We start from the raw sequence: 20,086 nt of genomic DNA, 5'->3' as shown, positions 1-20,086 counted from the left end.
ACTGAAATCGTGCTACTTCATGACGTCATGTGATCCTGTTACAAAAACGAATTTTCGACAAAATTTCGAAAATTTCCTGGAAATTTGAGATTTGTATCAGGATAACATGATGTGCGAGGAAGTGGAACGCGCGATTTTTTTTTTGGTTTTTTTAAGGGTTCATTCTGGTTTCTACGCCGAAAAAAAAGGCTATTTTCACGATTTTTTTTTAGGCTTTGTAGAATACTTATACATATGAAAGTTGTTGGGTATGATAAATACACTCTAGAAGTACAAGAAAAAAATTTTTTTTTATTGTTTTTAACGTTTTTTGACATCCAAAATGGCTGACAAACGTGAACCCGTCAAAAAAAGGTATGCTGTTGGCGGGCATCGAAATTTGAGAACGGGTGGTCTAAAACAAAAAAATTAAACGGTTTTAAATTTAGTATGACAATGGCTATCGGGTATGCTAAAACTATCAATTTTTATGAAAGCAAAACAAAATGACAGCCATTTTTCGAAAAAAAAAAAATCGTTGATTTTTTTCGCAGTTTTTTGTGAAAAAAAAATAGTAAAAATTAATATTTTGACTTGGTTGTAGCATGCGAGATAGCCATTCATGTGTAGAGTATGTGGTTAAAATTTCAGAAGGATCGGTTGAGTAGTTTCGGAGATATCATGCCCGCCAACCGAAAAAACGTTGTTTCGAGAAAAACGCGTTTAAAGTTTCTTTTAACAAATTTTTAAAAAGTCTGACTCTACCTTATTCTGCGATGCCTGCACCATACAGTATGCCTTCTGCTTCTTCAAAATACTCATTTTCTTCAACTCTAACCTTTTTTCGTTGTGTCCTGGCCTCTTTTAAAGATTCTCCGCTCAAACGATTGGCTGAACGCACACGCGTGTTGTCGAGGTGACTAGCGTAATTGACTGCGATAGGGCCAAGTTTTATCTCCAAAACGTGCATTATTTTTAGTATTGGATCAAAACCTTCGTTAAATATACAAGCTGCCAATTGACAAGCTATTTCCACAATTTTTTTACCATTAAATAGATGTTTAGGCACCATAGCCCAAACGCATTTGTTGAAGCACTCATTATTATTTTGAGTGTTGCCACCTAAACATCTTTCAAGCATTTCTGGTTTTGTCAGGTCTTCGTACACTGGCTTTAATACTTCTTGGACATCTTTAGCGAGAGGAGGAGGATGTTTATAAGTATCAAGGGTTTTAGCTGCCTCAACTTTACGATACTTACACCAGTTGCTAGAACAGTATGTATGTTGCGGGTCATCATCAGTAGAAATTTTTCGATAGTACCCCGCCCAAATTTCCTTTCTCATGTTCTCAATTGAATTTTTATTTCTTTGAACAGCTAACCCATAGTTAGTTGACAATTCCTTCATCAACTTTATAGTCAATCGTTGAATTTTAATCACTGGAACACTTTTTTTAATAACTTTTTTCTTTTTTACAACTTTCTTCGGTCCTTTTTTTGCAGCAGGTTTCTTGGCTTCCGCTTGTTTCAAAGCTTTTTTCTTTTGAATCAGTGCTTTTCGTGCTTCATTAGCACGGTTGAAAACTCGTTTGGCAACATGTAAAACACACTCTAATTTTTTGATAACAAAATCTTCGCCGTAGGGAAAAACATTTAGCAACATTTGAAAAGTTTTCGTGTCGCCATCGCCGATATAAAAACCATATTTTACGGAGAACTTCTTGAGTGATCGAAGAAACATCTCCACGATACCATCAACCTCCATCTTCCCGGCACTACCTTCATGGTTTATCGTACAATGCGTTTTATGCTGTTCGTACCAGGCAAGATAGTTTATTTCCTTCACTTTTTTTTTCCACATCTCACATCCCTTACAGTAAGTTGACCTTATAGAAACGTCGACAATTTTTCCACTATATTTTAAAATTAGAGAAACTATTCCAATCAACGAAGAGAATCCTCTTTTGGCCCAAGAGCCGTCGCCAGAAACAGACAGAATATCCTCTGGTTCTCCTCGTTTCTTGTTTTCGAGTTGCTCTTCGGTGACGGCTTTATGCGACACTACATTAAAAACAGCATTGACCGCGATTAGTATAGAGTCAACGATTCCATAATATGCAGAGATACTTAAACCTTTTCCGAGGTCCATAAGATTGCAAAACATATTTATACCATGCACACCAATACCAAGTAGCCCTCCTAAACTTTTTTTTTAGTCTCTGCATAGAGTTTTCCTTTCCAAAAAAAAGAATATAGCGAAAAAAATTGAATACTAGTTTTGTTTTCCTACACCACTCTGAATAATATGCAGAGACATTTCCACTTAAACAACCGTTTATGGTTCGTCTCCTCTCTCTGTAATATCTCTGTGTTTGAGTCGCAAAATAATATACTTAGACTGTTCGGATCGTTCTAAAATTTTTGTATGATAATTCTACATATGTCTACTTTCGAAAAATGCAAAAAAAAAAAAATTAATTTTTTCAAAATTATAAACCAGAATGAACCCTTAAATCAAGATTTTCAGTTTTTGGAAAATCTTCATTTTTTAGAAAAAATAAATTATTTTATAACATAACAATAAGATAATCCTGGAGCATAGGAAACGATTTACATGCTAAATATACTTACATGCTAGAAATAATTGTAACTAATGATTTAATTTAATTTAAATATGGGCCGCCTATTTTGAAAGTGGCCTATCTCCATTTATGTTCAAATCGAGATATCGAAGGGTTTGCGTTTCAATGTAATTAAAAATATACTAACGAGTTATACTACTTAAGTGTATCTAAAAGTGTCAAATTTACAGTTCCTATTAAATTAGTGCCAATTATATGCGTTTTCTAACAACGAATGGAGTTAGGCCACTTTTAAAATGAACAATCTGATTTGTTATAAAATTTCGAATGGACCCAACTCCATTCAACACAATTTAAGATGTTTCAAATTGAAAAAAGAAAACAATACTCAATTTATTAGACATATCTTTAAAACACTTCAGAAACATAATTTATGCAATTGAAAACATTTTTTAACTACATAACGTACAAAATTACAAACATAACCTACAAAACAATTTACTACTCATCTACATTTTGTGTATGTGAAAAGGATTTGAAGAAATCATGATGTTCCGGTGGTATATATCGTAATAGGTCAATTATGTCCTTGAATTTTGGTGTTGTAATTTGTCTGATATTTTTGTATAGTGGTGTCAATGCAATATTTTCGGATTTTCTTGGTCTACCCCGACGTGATAATAAATTCAGGACTTTCAAATTTTCATTCTCATTCATCGATGTCTTATAGAAAATTTGATACGGTTTCATTTCTGACAAAACGCATCCAACATATTTTTAACCAGTTTATTGATTCTTCATCAAAATTCTTGAACTTTTTCAAAATTGCGTCTTCTAATAATTTTGTTAATACAAAATCTTCTTGTCTCATATTATTTACAATAAAGTATTATCATATTTACTTGGAATATAAGCAACCTCAAATGTTTTATTAATACATAACATGAATAACCAGGTGCAATTGGAAAATAATAATTGACAAATGGAGTTAGGCTACTTTCAAAATAAATATTAAATATTATTAATAAATTAAATATTATAAGACTTAAATTATGTATCTATCTGTTATCATTAGTCTAATGAAACATTGATTTGATATATTTTTTTTAAATTATTTTTTAATGTGTATATAATAATCTCTTCTTTAATGATTACTTTTAATAAATGAAATATACAAATAGAGAGAGAATATCTTTTAATACCTATAAAGATATATTATATTACTTATTTTATCTTTATTAGTGAGAGAAATAAATAAACGGCGTGGAAAGTAAAAAATTTCGCGTCACACTTTCTTAAATCTCGTACATCGATCGTACCTTTCCATTCGACGGAAAGAAAAGAAAAAAAGTAATAGCAAAGATTAAATGCAATTGCAATGATTAACGTATATCTTACATTAAATGAAAAGGAAACAGAGTGAACATTGTACTACCACTGTTACCATTACTACTACTACTACTACTATTGCAATCAACAACACATTAACACGTGTTAATCCTCGTACAATTAAAATAAACGCACGTGCGATTATTTTGTGATAAAAGAAATAAGAATGATAAGAAAGTGTATTTTGTTAATTTTAAATTAAGCACACACAAGTATATAGATAGATAGATAGATAAATAAATAAATAAATAAATAATATATCATTCAAACAAAATACTTATCAATAAATAATTATAATATTATCAAATGAATTAAAAAATCTGTGCTGAGTATTACGCGTTTGTTCTGCGATGATCGATGAAGAACGAACGTTTTTCTTACGTATTTTAAATACTAACAAACACACACACACACACATACCTATATATATATATATATATATATTTGCTATCATACATTTATACACACTTACATGTGTAAGGATGACCGACGGTTTCTGGTAAATGTCCGTAGTGAAAATGCATATCGTGTAAATCGAGAATAAAAAAAGAAAAAGATAGACGACCGGTTGAGCCAGCATTGAAAAAAAAAATATTAAAAAAAAATAAAAAGAAAAAAAGGGGAGAGGGAGGAAGGAGGAAGAAAAAAAAAAAACTATGTTTCTTCTTCTTCCTCTTTACGTCGTTCCATTCGTTTCTTAATGAACGTGAATGATACAAGACCACAAATCATTTGTCACAAGCTTTTCTCTATGTTGTACAAGACAGACAGTCAGACAGACAGACAGGCAGGGTTTATCTCTTATGTCGACGAGGAACACGTAAAACTATCTTTTATTTATCTTTTTCTTTTTTTCCTTTTCTTTCCTTTTCCTTATTTTTTTTTTTGTCATTTATTATTTCATTCGAATAAATTGTTCGATAAATGAAAAAAACATTATTAAAATACTTAAATGTATAATAAATATAAAAATGAATGAGTATTATTGATCAATCATATATTTTCAATGGATTAAATTGAATCAATTAATTAATTTTTCAAAATGAAAGTAAACGTTGACGACGTGTTGATTTTTAACGTGTGTGTATAAAAAAAAAAAAGATATTAAATGGTGCATCTCCATCCGTAATACGGGAACATACGAAAGGGAGAGAAGGAGAGAAAGAGAGAGAGAGAGACTCCATCGTGTTGGAGAAAAATGAGCTCGCTGAATATTGTGGTTCCTTTTAATAGAATCAACGGAAGTAGGGAACTGGGATACGAAGTAAAAGATTCTAAAGAGAGAAATACCCCCACACCCGGATATTCCCTTTTCTAATCTTCCAGTCAAATATAATTAAACGTTTTACTAATAGTAATAATAGTAATAATATTACTATTAGTATATTACTTTAGTATTAGTATATTATTTCTATTAGTAATAATATAAAATATTAATAGTAATATATTAAATAGAATAATATTAAATAGTAATTCTACAAATAATATAGTAATATTAAATAATAATATTATTAAATATAAATTAGTAATAGTAATATTAATACTATTAGTATACTTTATTACTATTAGTAATATTATATAAAATATTTGTATATATAAAATAATAATAAATAGTAATTTCACAAATAATAGTAATATTAATAGTAATATTAATAATAAAATTAAATAGTAACTCTACAAATAATATAGTAATATTAAATAATAATATTATTAAATATAAATTGGTAATAGTAATATTAATACTATTAGTATACTTTATTACTATTAGTAATAATATATAAAATATTTTTATATAAAATAATATTAAATAGTAATTTCACAAATAATAGTAATATTAATAGTAATACTATAAATACATTATTACTATTAGTAATAATATAAAATATTAATAGTAATATATTAAATAAAATAATATTAAATATAAATTAGTAATAGTAATAATAATACTATTAATATATTATTATTATTATTAGTATAGTAGATTTTTGCTTTTATTATTATTACTGTTACAGTAATTATTTTACTATATACTATATAGTATTAATATAATAATACTCTAGTAGTATAGAGTAAATTTTTGCTACTATTACTAATAGTAATAAAATAAAATCTACTATACTAATAGTAATAATAGTAATAATATTGCTATTAGTATATTATTACTTTAGTATTAGTATACTATTTCTATTAATAATAATATAAAATATTAATGGTAATATTAATAATAAAATTAAATAGTAATTCTACAAATAATATAGTAATATTAAATTATAATATTGTTAAATATAAATTAGTAATAGTAATAATAATACTATTAGTATATTAGATTTTTGCTTTTATTATTATTACTATTACAGTAATTATTTTACTATATAGTATTAATATAGTATTAATATGATAATACTCTAATAGTGTAGAGTAAATTTTTGCTACTATTACTAATAGTAATAATAGTAATAATAAAAATAATAATAATAATAAAAATCTAAACGTTTAAAAAGGAATAAAAAGTAAAATATTTTCTCAATTCTTACGAATACGATTGAATATAATAAAACTTTACAAATGTATATGTGACAAAATACATCTTGGAAGAAAGTAGCGGAAATAATACAATAAACATTTCATTCATTCCAAATTGAACAATGTGGAAATAAATTTCAATGCAATCAATAAAATAATACAATTGAAACCATGTTGTTAGAATAAACATAAAAATGAAATATTACATCGATATATTGATGAACCCAAAAAAGAAAAAAAAAAAAGAATACTATTCTCCAACAAAATACTCTTTCTCTCATTCTTATTCAAAAGAAATGAAATATTAAAGAAAAAAAAAAAGGTAAGATGTAAAATACGTTGTATGGAATGAAAGATAGGAAAGATCTTTTAAAAAGATATTCAATATATATATAAAATAACAAGAAGAAGGTGTATGGTTAGAAAAGATTAGCAGGGACATTTTCGAAAGAGACAAATTTAAACCATGAAACTCTTTTTTCCCTATAGAAATTTTCGTCGGATCCTAAGTCTCTGAAAAACGTCGTAAAGGGAAAGAAGAAAACGAAGAAGAAGAAGAAGAGGAAGAAGAAAGGGTAGGTAGAGGAGGGGGAGGTAAGAGGGTGTTCCGGATGTGGCCTGATCTCTATTCCCGGTTTTGTTCGATGGTTAAATTCTAAATATAAAATCGTCTCGATCTGTTCGCATTTTACAGTGTGTTAGTGTTGCTTGCTTCGAACGATGCGCGCGCGCGCGCGCTCACGCACGTGTAAATGTTTCTACTACTACACGTGTATGTATTATTCGAATAAAGTTAAACGAACAAACGAGCTGAAAGCCAGGTACTAAACCGAAGGATTCATCCTAACCGGAAGTCAGTTCCGTCTATTCGAACCAATTTTTCCGCTTACCTGTTCCTATACATATATATATATACCTGTTCATTTATATCTATAAATATACTATGTTAAATTCTTACTGACAATGATAGAAACACGATGACGTTTCTTGATTTTGCATTAATAACAAGCTTTCAAATCGTTTCAATAGGTTGTGTGTATGTATGGGGATTTAAATGCATATATATATATATATATATATGCGTATGCACATGTATAAGTACATAAATGCATGTACAAAAGTATAAGCGTAGGTGTCAACCTTCAGGCTCCTGTACAAACCTAATCGTTCAATCTATTCAATGTAAAACACTTTGGATATTGATCGGTGTTTTTGTCTTTTCTCTCTACCTGTATATGTATATGTGGGTGTGTTCGTATTTTTGTTTCCTTTTTTCTTTTTATTACATTATTTATCACTATCATTAACTTATCGTTGTGTTGATTAGAAATTATAATTATAATTATTTTGTTGATTAGAAAATATAATTCTTGTATTTGGTTATCCATTATGTGTTTTGTGTATTGATTTGTTTAATTTATTGCAAGGATTATTGTAAATAATTTATGTTAATTTAATTATTAATAGTAGATATATCAGACCAATCATTTTGACTAGTCGGGTCATTTTAATTCAAAATTTCTACTTCATGTATTATAACATTTGATTCTGTAAATAATTAAGCGTTTTATTATTTAAAAATGTCTATAAATCCATTTATCTATTAAAATTATTATTGTTAAATATTTTATCTTATTTTTTAAGTGTAAATAAATACTGGAAGTCTCAAAAAGCATTTTTTTTTTTATACACCAGTCATTTTGACTAGTACGGTAGAAAATGGTGGTATATATCTAGTGTTAAATATTCCTGTATATATTTGAAACATATTTTAATAAAGAATATATAAAAAAAAAAAAAAGAAATGATGAATTCGTCATAATAAAGGACACACCTTGAGAAAATACACTCATGGTCGAAATATTCTAACAATAAGGACACCCTGTGAACATTTCGTATATCCTAGGATTGAAAGAGAAGAGTGACCGTATCGTTAAAGTATGAGAAAGGGAATGAATTCTTATGATATGAGCAAGAGGTATTTTATAACAGATTGATGAAAGAACAATGAAGAAAGAAGATATTTTTTTTGTCTTCATCTTTTCTTTAAAACGAATGATACATTCAATTATCAACCATTTTTACAAACATTATCAAACATAACTTAACAATAACAATTAATTTATAATAAATAATAATCGAATTATACATATATTCGAATAATATATATATATATATATATATATATATATATATATATATATATTATATGTGTGTGTGTGTGTGTGTATTATTCGATTATATTATTATTTTATTATATTATTATTATATTATTTTATTATATTATTATTATATTATTTATTATATTATTTATCGATTATATATATATATATATATATATATATATATATATATATATATTATGTTATTTAAATGATTGCGAAGAAAAAAAGAAAAAACGAGTTAAGTGGTTAGAAATAATTTTTCTTACATTTTTTAGGTTAGAAAAAATAATTGTTGTTGAATCAGAGTTGTTTGTAAGTAAAAGAGGAAAAATCGATGGGGGATCGTATAGAGACGGAGAGGGGGGTGGGGTGTATGGGAGAAGTCTACCTCGACTTCCCAAGCTAAGAGGGTGGGGGCGGAAGAAAGAGAGGGGGAGGGAATCATCGAGGGAGGAAGCCCATCCGTCCGGAGGGGCTTTTACAAAACCCTATTCACTGGATAAATGAATGAAGATGAAAAAGAAAAAAAAAGAAAAAAAAGAAAAGAAAAAAAAAAGAAATAATAAATAGATAAAGAAAAATGAAAAGAGAGAAAGAGAGAAAGAGAGAGAGAGAGAGAGAGAGAGAGAGAGAGAGAGAGAGAGAGAGAAGATAGAAAAAAAAATCGAATAAAAAAGAACACCAGGACGACCCATAATTTAATTATAATTAACTTCCGTCGATATATTACATTATATAATTCAATTCGTTGCCCACGCAATAGGCTCGCTCCTTTTCCGGCATAACTTGCCACGACTGGTATTAACGCGTTGAAGAAGAAGTTAGAAAGAGAAATAATAATGATTATTAGAATGAGATGATAAATTATAATGAAATAGCTCAAGTAATATAATGAGTTAGAATACTACTACGTCAAACTTGTTCACTAATCATTCATTGATGCTATTTTACATTTATTACATTTTCATATTTTATATGCTACTTCTTTTATTTACATAATTATACAATATGTATATAAGAAAAAGTACTGTAAAAAAATAATATTATATAGTATAATATAGTATAGGTAAAATAAAAATAAAATATTATATATAATATATTATAATATAATATATATATATATATTAATAATTATTAATTATTTAAATATTTATATATTATATATTAGTATTATATTTATTATAATACTAAATAGTATTAATTATAATACTATTATATAATAATAGTATTGTAATTATATAATAATACTAGTATTATACTTAATATAATAATATATATATATATATATATATATATATATATATATATATATATATTATATAGTATATAATATTTTTTTAAATATTTTGTTTAATATTCTCTATATTATATAATATCTAAATTATATAATATAATATAGTATAGAATATATATATATATATATATATATATATATATATATATATATATATATATATATATATATAATAATATAAATATATATCATTTACGTTTAAACAAAAGTCATTGACCACATTATCATTTTTTTTCAGATAAGAAAATGACTTTCTTTTTTGAATTGACTAGCAATTACTTTCATTAAAAAAAAAAAAGTATTGAATAGTAATATGTGAAAGTATTAACAAAAAGTATTAAATTCTCTTTCTCATATCCAAGATATCACTTATAATAAAATATTGATTAAATGAAATTATAAATATAAAAGAAAAATAAGAAGATTGAGATAAATGAATAAGAATCTCAAGTGTGATGATTTGTAATAACTTTCGAAAGAAACAATTTGAAAAAAACGAAGAAAAAAAACACGAAAGAGTAAATACCATCTACGAAGCGTGTAATCTCGATGAATAATCGGAATGAGAGAAAGGATTATAATATACTGAGAGAATTTTTGGTACGGATGATGATCGTAAACCGTGACCGAGGTGAAGGAAGAAGAACACGGTGGATGATCGCGATTCGAGGAGAGGAGGAACATAAAACATTCGCACGAACATAAAACCGCAACGTGCTTTTCGTCCTCCGTTTCCTTTTTCTTTCTTTTCTTTCCTTTTTCTTTTTCTTTTTATTTTCATTAAAATAACGAGAACAGATAAAATATTCTTTTCCATTGTATTCTTTTCTTTATATCTTTTATATATCACTTTTTCTATTTAATATTATTATATTCAAAATTATATTGTTATATTAAACGTTATAGTTTTTCTTTTTTTTTCTCTTTTAATCTTTACATTTTAACACAATTGTAAATTATATATAATATAATACAATTACATATTAATATAATATATATTAATTTTAATACATTAATACAAACATTATAATATAATATAATATAATAATATAATCTCTTTTTCTATTTAATATTATTATATTCAAAATTATATAGTTATATTAAACGTTATAGTTTTTTCTTTTTTTTTCTTTTAATCTTTACATTTTAACATAATTGTAAATTATATATAATATAATACAATTACATATTAATATAATATAATATTACAATAATATATATATAATATAATAATATAATAATATACATATATAATTTATATATATTATTATAATTATATACATATATAATTTTATATATATATATACAGAAGGGTGGTTCATAAAAATTGTGCACCTTTATAACCTCTAAAATGTATGCATTGAACATACGTAGTGCATTTATTTGTATTACAAGTGGAGACGTTACAAAGACTTAAAAGTTAACTTTGTTTTTTTTTTTCAATAGAATATTTTTAATATCAAAACACGTGTATAATAATCTGGAATTGTGAGAAAAAAAAATTGTCTTCACGTAATATCCAAGTATGATAAGATTGAATATATATCTTCCTTCAACATGATGTTACGTGAAGAAAATAATCTATAAAAATAAACTGTTATTATTACGTTTAATTTTCAAGATAAAGATATAAAGATAAGCAATATTTCGAATTAATTTACTTTATGGGGAGTGAGGGAAATCGTGTTAACTTGGTTTTGTTCGAATATTTTTTTCAACGTCATTAACATCGAATGCCTTCTTGGTTCCCGCGTTGAGAATGCAACAGGTGAACTCACTTGATTTTACATTGAAAGCTCTCAAGAGGAAAGAAAGAAAGAAAAAAAGAAAGAAAGGAAGAAAAAGAGAAAGATAAAATAAAGAAATCATTTTCTTTTTCTTTTTCTTGCTAATTACTCATCACCGATTTTCACGCTTTGTCCATGTTACATTTTTTTCTTTGAATAGGTTAATTAAACGCTTCCTAAGATATTATTTGAAGCCATAAGAACCCTCTATATAAATACAAATACAGTGGCAAACAAAAGTATTAGACTTAGATCATTTAATTTTTTTATATAACATTCTTTGTAAATTTTTAACGCTAGATATACCACCATTTTCAATATACCTATTTCTACTACACTAGTCAAAAAATAACAAAACTCTTAAACTGAAAACTCAAAACACTCGTAAAAAATAAGAAAAAATGTTTAACAATATAATAATTGTAATATATAAATGGGGATTTATAGACATTTTAAAATAACAAAACGTTTAATTATTTACAAAAATCAAATGTTACATGAAGTAGAAATTTTCAATTAAAATGGCCCGACCAGTCAAAATGACTGATCTGCTATATCTAATGTTAAAGAGAGTACAAATTTGTATTTATCTATTTTTATCGTAAAATATATCTAAGTTTAAATATATATTGGTAAGCTACACAAATGTAATCTCAACGATATGTAATATATTTTCTGTGGAAAAAAAAATAAAATAAAATTAAAATAAAAAAATCTTCTATGAATAAAAACCATATTATTTGAAAAATATTATAAACACTAGGGAATATACTTTTGTTCGTCACTGTATAATACGTTTATTTATAAATGTATATATTCTATGCGTAGGAGTAATTACACGACGGTTTTTCCAACTGTTGGAAAACAATAGTCCGAGAAAGGGCTCGTCCTACTTACTTAAAGCGAATTCACGGATATGTTTAGTTAGAGAACTCATCTCATAAAGTTAGCAAAAGAACACGCAATTATACATATTATATTATATATATATATATGTGCCTTTGTCTTGTTTCGGGGTAACTGCGCAAACGGTTGCTTAAAAAAGGGGTTACCTTTCAAATCTCTCACAGTTTCTCTCTTAAGTTTTGTAATTTTCCCGCGTACTCAAATCATCGCAATAGTCTACCACTTGGAAAATGAACACTGGTTTTTCCATAAAAGATGATTATTATTATTATTATTATCTTTCGTTTTAACCAACCTTTAGAAATCAACGAACACAATGCAATTGTCTTCTGTTTAATTACCTGCGAATAGACAAAACTCACATTAATATTAATATTATAATTATTATATACATTATATTTAAATTATAATTCTTAATCGTTATATACTTGTAACATAATATTCAATTCGATATAAATAATTTTATTTTTTACAACGAATGAACGGTCAAGAATAATTATTCTTGTCCATTATTCGATCGATGACGAATAAACTGATCGTCACAAATTAATACTAAAATCGTGTTATCGTTTTTAATAGAATCTAATGTACCATATACTTACACCAATGTAATCAATCCATAGAGACATGTTAATTGCCGTTATTCGAGAAGTATTGGAAGAAATAAATGAAGTTATTCCGTTAATGGTTTTAACATTTGAACAAGAGTTGATAGCGGGAAGTCCAAATGACGAGGAGCATGCGTCGTCATTGTTTGAACTAAATTAAAAAGAAAAATTTATTTTGACGAAAGACAAAAAGGAATAAGGATCTTTATCGATATTCTCATACACTTCCGTTCTCATAGATTATATGTTAGATCGTTTTAAAACCGGAAATACATATATACATTTATTCGGTACTTTGTATTGTCTAGAAAATAGGTCTTTTATCGACCATAACCTTTTCAACATTTGTTTTGTTCTATATAAACTGTCATTGAGAAACTAAATTTATAGAAAATTTGAATTTTAGCTATTTTCTATATTACAATTTTCGGAACTTTGAATAAAAATAAATATAATTAATTGTAGAGATTATAAGAAACAAATACTTCCTTTTTAAAAATAAACTATAATTATGCAACTATTCTTAATTGTTCTATTAAATCTTAATTGTTACTAATGAGATTTAGAATTAATTTAAGCGATGTAACCGTACTTTTTGAAATACACGTGGTATCGCCATCTATTGGTGCGATGCGTAAGCGCATTGTTGCAATACACCATAGTTATCACCGGCCGGTAATATAGATATTTAAATAATATTTTTAAAAAATATAAAATTATATTTAGTAATGCAATTAATTAAATTATTAGTTCTTTTTATCGTTGTTTTTCAATATTAAAAAAAAGAGTAATTATAAAAATTCTATAGATATATTCTATATTCTATAATACTCGTCTATACTCGACTATACTCTATAAAACTCGTCTATACTCGACTATACTCTATTATACTTGAGATAATGTAGTCTAATATAGAGATAATGTAGTCTAATATAGAGATAATTATATATTATACTCATCTATGCTCGACTATACTCTATTATATTCGTCTATACTCGACTATACTCTATTATACTCGTCTATACTCGACTATACTCTATTATACTCGTCTATACTCGACTATACTCTATTATTCTCGTCTCTACTCGACTATACTCTATAATACTCGTCTATACTCGACTATACTCTATTATTCTCGTCTCTACTCGACTATACTCTATAATACTTGTCTATACTCGACTATACTCTATTATACTTGTCTATACTCCACTATACTTTATTATTCTCGTCTTTATTCGACTATACTCTATTATTCTCGTCTCTACTCGACTATACTTTATAATACTTGTCTATACTTGACTATACTCTATTATACTTGTCTATACTCGACTATACTCTATTATTCTCGTCTTTATTCGACTATACTCTTTTATACTCGTCTCTACTCGACTATACTCTATAATACTTGTCTATACTCGACTATACTCTATTATACTTGTCTATACTCAACTATATTTGACTATACTTGACTATACTCGACTATACTTGATTGTATAGACATATAATTTTCAAAATTTGAAAAGCTACTTGATATTAGATATTGTATTTTTTGTTTGAATTAATAATATGTTATTTTTTATATGTATGATGTGAATTGGCATCTTATAAAGTTAGTGAAATGTATTGCAATTATTAGACATTTCATTTATCACAATTATCATGTACCGTAAAGTAAATTGTTCATTGATAACAATTCAATGTTATTCATCATTCTCTTAATGAATACAATTTTAATAATAACAATAAACTCATAATATTTATACATATATTTTATCTGAACTTTGTTATTTTCATAAGAAATCATTGTAAATAGTTTAATATTAATAATGACAATGATAATGATTGCTAGTCGTAATATATAATGATGATGATAATAATAATAGTAATAATAGTAATAATAATAATTATAATATAATATTAATAATAAATATAATAGTTCTGTTTTTCTTTTTTTTCCTTTTATAATAAAATGGAGTTTAATGTAACATTTAATACTAACAGAAATCTAAATGTTATAAAGATTATTTAAACATCGCTATAAATATATATATAATATATCAATTATTTCAAAACGTTTTCTGATATTTTATAATATTTTATAATATTTCAATAATGCGATGTTCGAATACTGCATAACTTAAATTTCTGACCTGACAATATATTTACGAGGAAACTATCTTTTGACAAAACAATTAAAAATTTTAGAACTTCATTTATAGTCAGTATAAAATAAATAAATAATTATAGAAATTACATTACTTTTTTTACTTTTCTTTTTTACCTCTTTTTTAATCGTTTTTATTATTTATAAGTTAATTCTTATTAAGATAGCGATTGTAAGGTAGCTTTAATTCTTATCTTTCATTTTATATATGCGTTAAAAAATTCATTAATAGCTATACTTTACAAATACTGTAAATAATGAGCAGAAAATACTGAATGTTCAGTATTTATTACTCTCTCCTATATTTTATTCTAGAAGATATAAAATTCTTTTCATCTGTAAATTGTACTTCTGTATAAATATGATTATATGCAGTATACTATAGTAACATAAATATACAGGGTATTCTAATTGCTTTGCATGAAATTTTATCAGTTTCACTTATAAAATATGCTGAAAGAATTAAGACACCCTGTAAACATGTATATATGTATGTATTATAATATGTATATAATATTATATATATATATAATTTATATATGTATATAATATATATATATACATATATAATATAATACATAAATATATATTACACACATATATATATATGTATATGTAATATAAGTAATTATGTAAGTAAACTATATAGAAGGTATGTACAAAAAAATAATTTTTCCGATAATTTTAGTTGTATTAAAAACGAAGAAACTAAAATACGCAAATGTTTTTTTTATCATATCTGTACTATCTAAAATAGTTCTATCTATATAATTTCTTACGCCAAGAATTCTGATGTACAATTTACAATACATATAGCTGAATAAACAATAATTTATAATTATTGTTACGTAATCCGATAAAAAAAGATTGATATGTATTTTAGAAAAATCATTTAAAACTTAATATATTAATATATATGTAATATAATTAATTTTAAATTTGAAATGCTCATTTACAGAGTTACAAATAAAATTCTAATTTAGTTAACAAAAAAGGCTTGTACCTGAATAACTATATATATATATATATATATATATATATATGCTATTCGTATGTGTCTATCTTTTAATTATTAAATTAAACTAACTTTATCTATGCTGCATTAGATCGGTTTCCGTAACATTAGGAATATTATAAAAGTTATAAGGTAAATTTTGGGGAAAAATATTTTGCATCGCATTGAAATATGCCGAATTTCTTTCTCGAAAAACAGTATCTTGTACTGTGCCGGATACATCTGCTTGAAAAGTTTGTATTGCTGTTGTTGGTATAGCTTGTACGACTATCGGTTGAGGTGCAGTTACGTGTGGTACAGTTTGTATTACCTAATGAAGTAATATATATATATGTATATAGAAAAATAATTAAAGAATAAATGATTATAATAGTCATTTTTAAAAATAAAATTTCATTGATAATAATATAATTACCTGTACAGTTGTTGATTCTGTTTGCGACATGGAAAGAGGATCTTCTGCTGTATTAGCTTGAATCGAATGTTGTTGTTGTTGCTGCTGTTGTTGTTGTTGTTCCTGTTGTTGCGATTGTTGCTGCTGCGATTGTTGAGACTGTGATAAATGCTTGGTATGAGAAGTATTAATTCCATGTCTACGTTTCATATGTTTATTATAATTCGGCCAATTTGTGAAGTGGTGTTGACATTCTAAACAACTGTATGGTCGCTCACCAGTATGCTGTCGTCTATGTGTCTAAAATATAAAATATATTATATGTTAAAAATAAATATTTTATATTCTATAAATTGTTATATGAAACATCATATATCCTTACCGTTAAAATTCCTTTAAACCGGAAACATTTACCACAGAATTCACAAGTAAAGGGCATTGCACCTGTATGTATCCTATGATGTTCCCTTAAAGTACCTTTTTCTCTAAACGTTCTACCACAAACAGCACATTGATGTGGTTTAGCCCCAGTATGAACTGTTTCATGTTTCTTCAATTGTAAAGGTGTTTTAAATCTATAAAATAATTCATGCATATATTATGAAATAAATATATATATATAATGTGGGATTCGTGAAAAAAATTGGACCGCTGGACTGACTGGACCGGGACTCGAACCACGGATCTTTCGCTTTCCAGGCGACTGCTCTTTTAATCAATTGAGCTATCCAGGGCCCACCGACCAATCCTTCTCACGAATGCCCAATAAGTTTGGCATGGAGACGTTTGTCCCACATATATGTAATATATTTAATATAATATAAATAAACGTACGCTTTAGGACATTGAGAACAACTATATGGCTTGTCAGCGGAATGAGTTAAGAAGTGAGCTTCTAAATTTCCTTTTTGTACGAAACTTTTACCGCATTGATCGCAAGTAAAATTTCTAACTCCAGAATGTATGCGTTTGTGTGTGACCAAATTAGGTTTAGTAGAAAACCTGTAAATGTATAAAAATATTAATATAATCTAAATGAATATAATACTTTTTCTAATTATCAATAATACCTTTTATCACATTGATCACAAGGGTGACGATTTTTCACAGTATCTGGTAAATGACATTTACTATGAATGTATAAACCATTTTGTTGTCTAAATGCTTTACCACAAGTTTGACAAACAAACGGACGTTCCTCACTGTGTACTGCTCTGTGCGAGTCTAAAACTTTTTTATGTACAAATGATTTCCCACAATCCTCACAACTATATATAGAACAAGAAACATAAAAAGTTAGTCGAATGTTTTAACATAACTGTAAATATATTTGTAAAATTTGTAATATATCAAAATTCTTACTTAAATTTAGCTTTAGTTTTGTGTCTTTTAACGTGGGTAAGAAAACCATAATATTTGTCGTACACTTTGCAGCATTGTACACACTATATTTAGCTTGTTGATTATGTTCAGTTTCATGATGTTCTTCCAATGCTTCTAAACTTGGTAATTTGTCATTACAATCGGTACATAGCCAAGGATATCTATCTAATCCTTCTCCTCTTTTGCGTCCAGGTTTTGGTGGTTCTGCTGCACGAGATTCTATCATTTCCAAGTCAGAATCCGTTCCTACAAATTGAAGAATATCAAAATGTGTATGTGAACAAAATATAATACAAATAAATTCTTACCGGTCATATAATTATCTGGAACTTTAATATTAGATTTAATATTAATATCATTATGTCCTTTCTTTATATCAGAATTTAAACATAATTCCAAGTCATCCATTCTTTGCATTTGACTTTTCTTCTTGACCTTTTTCTTCGTTTGTTTGGGCAAACCTTTTTTAACTTGAATTTTACATTTCTGTTGTTTCATAGACTCATATTTTTCTTGATTGCAATCATTATCGTTATCATTATCATTATCATTATCATGATCATGATCATTTTCATTTTCATTATCGTTGTCATTTTCATTTTCATTTTCATTACTAAAATAAGTATTTGTAATATCTACAGCAGTATTATGAATGTAGTTATCTGTTAGTTGACATTCATCGATAGTTTCAACAACCTCTTCTACTTTTGGGAACTCAACAGTTTTCTTAATAAAATCTATATTTGGTTCTAAAGTCGATGGCTCAGACTTGGGCTCTATTAGTAATTGTCTCAATGATGTTTGAGCTTGATTAGTCTTTTCAAAAAATTCGCAGCACTGATTTAATGATACGCAACAGTCTATACAAACTGAGAGCGGTAATTCATCTGTTATTAGTACCTACAATGATACATAACAAGTTAATAAAATCATTATGTTAATGAACAAAAACATTTATGCATCGTTAAACATTCTAATGACTGATATCTTAATAGCATAAATTACATCTTTAAACTTCATTAATATTTTAGCAAAAAATAAATGATCTAAAGAAAAAAAAGTTAGCAGAACAAAATATAAAAGTATTGAATAAAAAAGAAATTCGTTGTCATTTTTAATTGGTCTCATAATATTATTTATCTTATTTTTACTTATAGAAAATGGTGTGGAAAACTTTTACAAAATAAACTGAGACATCTTGCATATATGAAGCAAGTATACAATATGCAATATAAGAACATTTCAATTTTTAAAGAAGCGTATGAAATTAGTTTTTGAATGATTTAAAAAAAGAAAAAAAGAAAAAATATAAAAATATAAAAAAAAATGAATTGTCAAAACTGTAAGGAAATGAAAATTACCTGAATTTGTAAACACTTAGTGATTTTAGCTTCTATCGCTAATTTTTGTCCTTCGGCGTCATAAATACCGATGAGGTTTTCTTTGGTCTCGGCACAGAGCCGGCAAAGATCCGGCTCCGTCATCATTCAAAGCACGAAAAATCCGAGAACGTTTATGTTATGGCAGTTCATTGTAATTAACACGAGATAATGCAGAAATTTATTCCGATGCAATTAAGTGTTTCGTAGACGTCGTAAACAAAAGATCGGCATAGACGCTAACTCCGACAGCGGACATGTTTTCTTTCTTAAGAGAAAAAATATTGTACGTGTGTCTCTCTCACTCTTGCACTAGTTCCATTCACTTGATCCGCCATTAAATGTATTAAAAGCATCTACATTTCGCATTGATCGAATTGTTGATGTTGATCAAAAATGCTAAACTTACTTTTATACTCAGTCATGTTCAAGTATAATGATACGTACTTTGATTCATTTGTTGTTTATAAAAACTATTTTATATTCCCCCTCCCTTCCTATCCTCGGTCACTCGAATT

The 20,086-nt window shown here is 26.5% G+C and overlaps 2 protein-coding genes and 1 pseudogene across 2 annotated transcripts; all 3 read right to left on the bottom strand.

Moving 5' to 3' along the window:
• Positions 1-229: 229 nt before the first annotated feature.
• LOC149031488 (uncharacterized) lies at positions 230-2,479 on the bottom strand. The gene is made up of 2 exons (XM_089175817.1): positions 745-2,479; positions 230-394 (listed from the first exon to the last, which is right to left on the bottom strand). The coding sequence occupies exon 1, from the start codon at positions 2,141-2,143 to the stop codon at positions 746-748; it is 1,398 nt and encodes a 465-aa protein (XP_089031943.1). The 5' UTR covers positions 2,144-2,479; the 3' UTR covers positions 230-394; position 745.
• Positions 2,480-14,212: 11,733 nt separating this feature from the next.
• LOC149031487 (uncharacterized) lies at positions 14,213-16,209 on the bottom strand (annotated as a pseudogene).
• On the bottom strand, positions 14,985-20,077 carry LOC107065800 (uncharacterized). The gene is given in 9 exon segments (XM_015319785.2): positions 14,985-16,722; positions 16,828-17,106; positions 17,189-17,381; positions 17,641-17,808; positions 17,877-18,074; positions 18,169-18,253; positions 18,256-18,435; positions 18,498-19,089; positions 19,551-20,077. Coding segments are annotated over 9 exon segments (2,058 nt in total). The 5' UTR covers positions 19,677-20,077; the 3' UTR covers positions 14,985-16,485.
• Positions 20,078-20,086: the final 9 nt, after the last annotated feature.

This window comes from Polistes dominula, unplaced genomic scaffold, assembly GCF_049000335.1.
Source record: "Polistes dominula isolate Pdom_NZ unplaced genomic scaffold, Pdom_raw_medaka contig_19, whole genome shotgun sequence".
Classification (NCBI taxonomy): Eukaryota; Metazoa; Arthropoda; class Insecta; order Hymenoptera; family Vespidae; genus Polistes; species Polistes dominula.
This window is presented reverse-complemented; position numbering and strand designations above follow the sequence as displayed.

Excerpts from the sequence above, each read along its gene's own strand:
- LOC149031488 (XM_089175817.1), bottom strand. The coding sequence starts at position 2,143 with ATGTTTTGCAATCTTATGGACCTCGGAAAAGGTTTAAGTATCTCTGCA.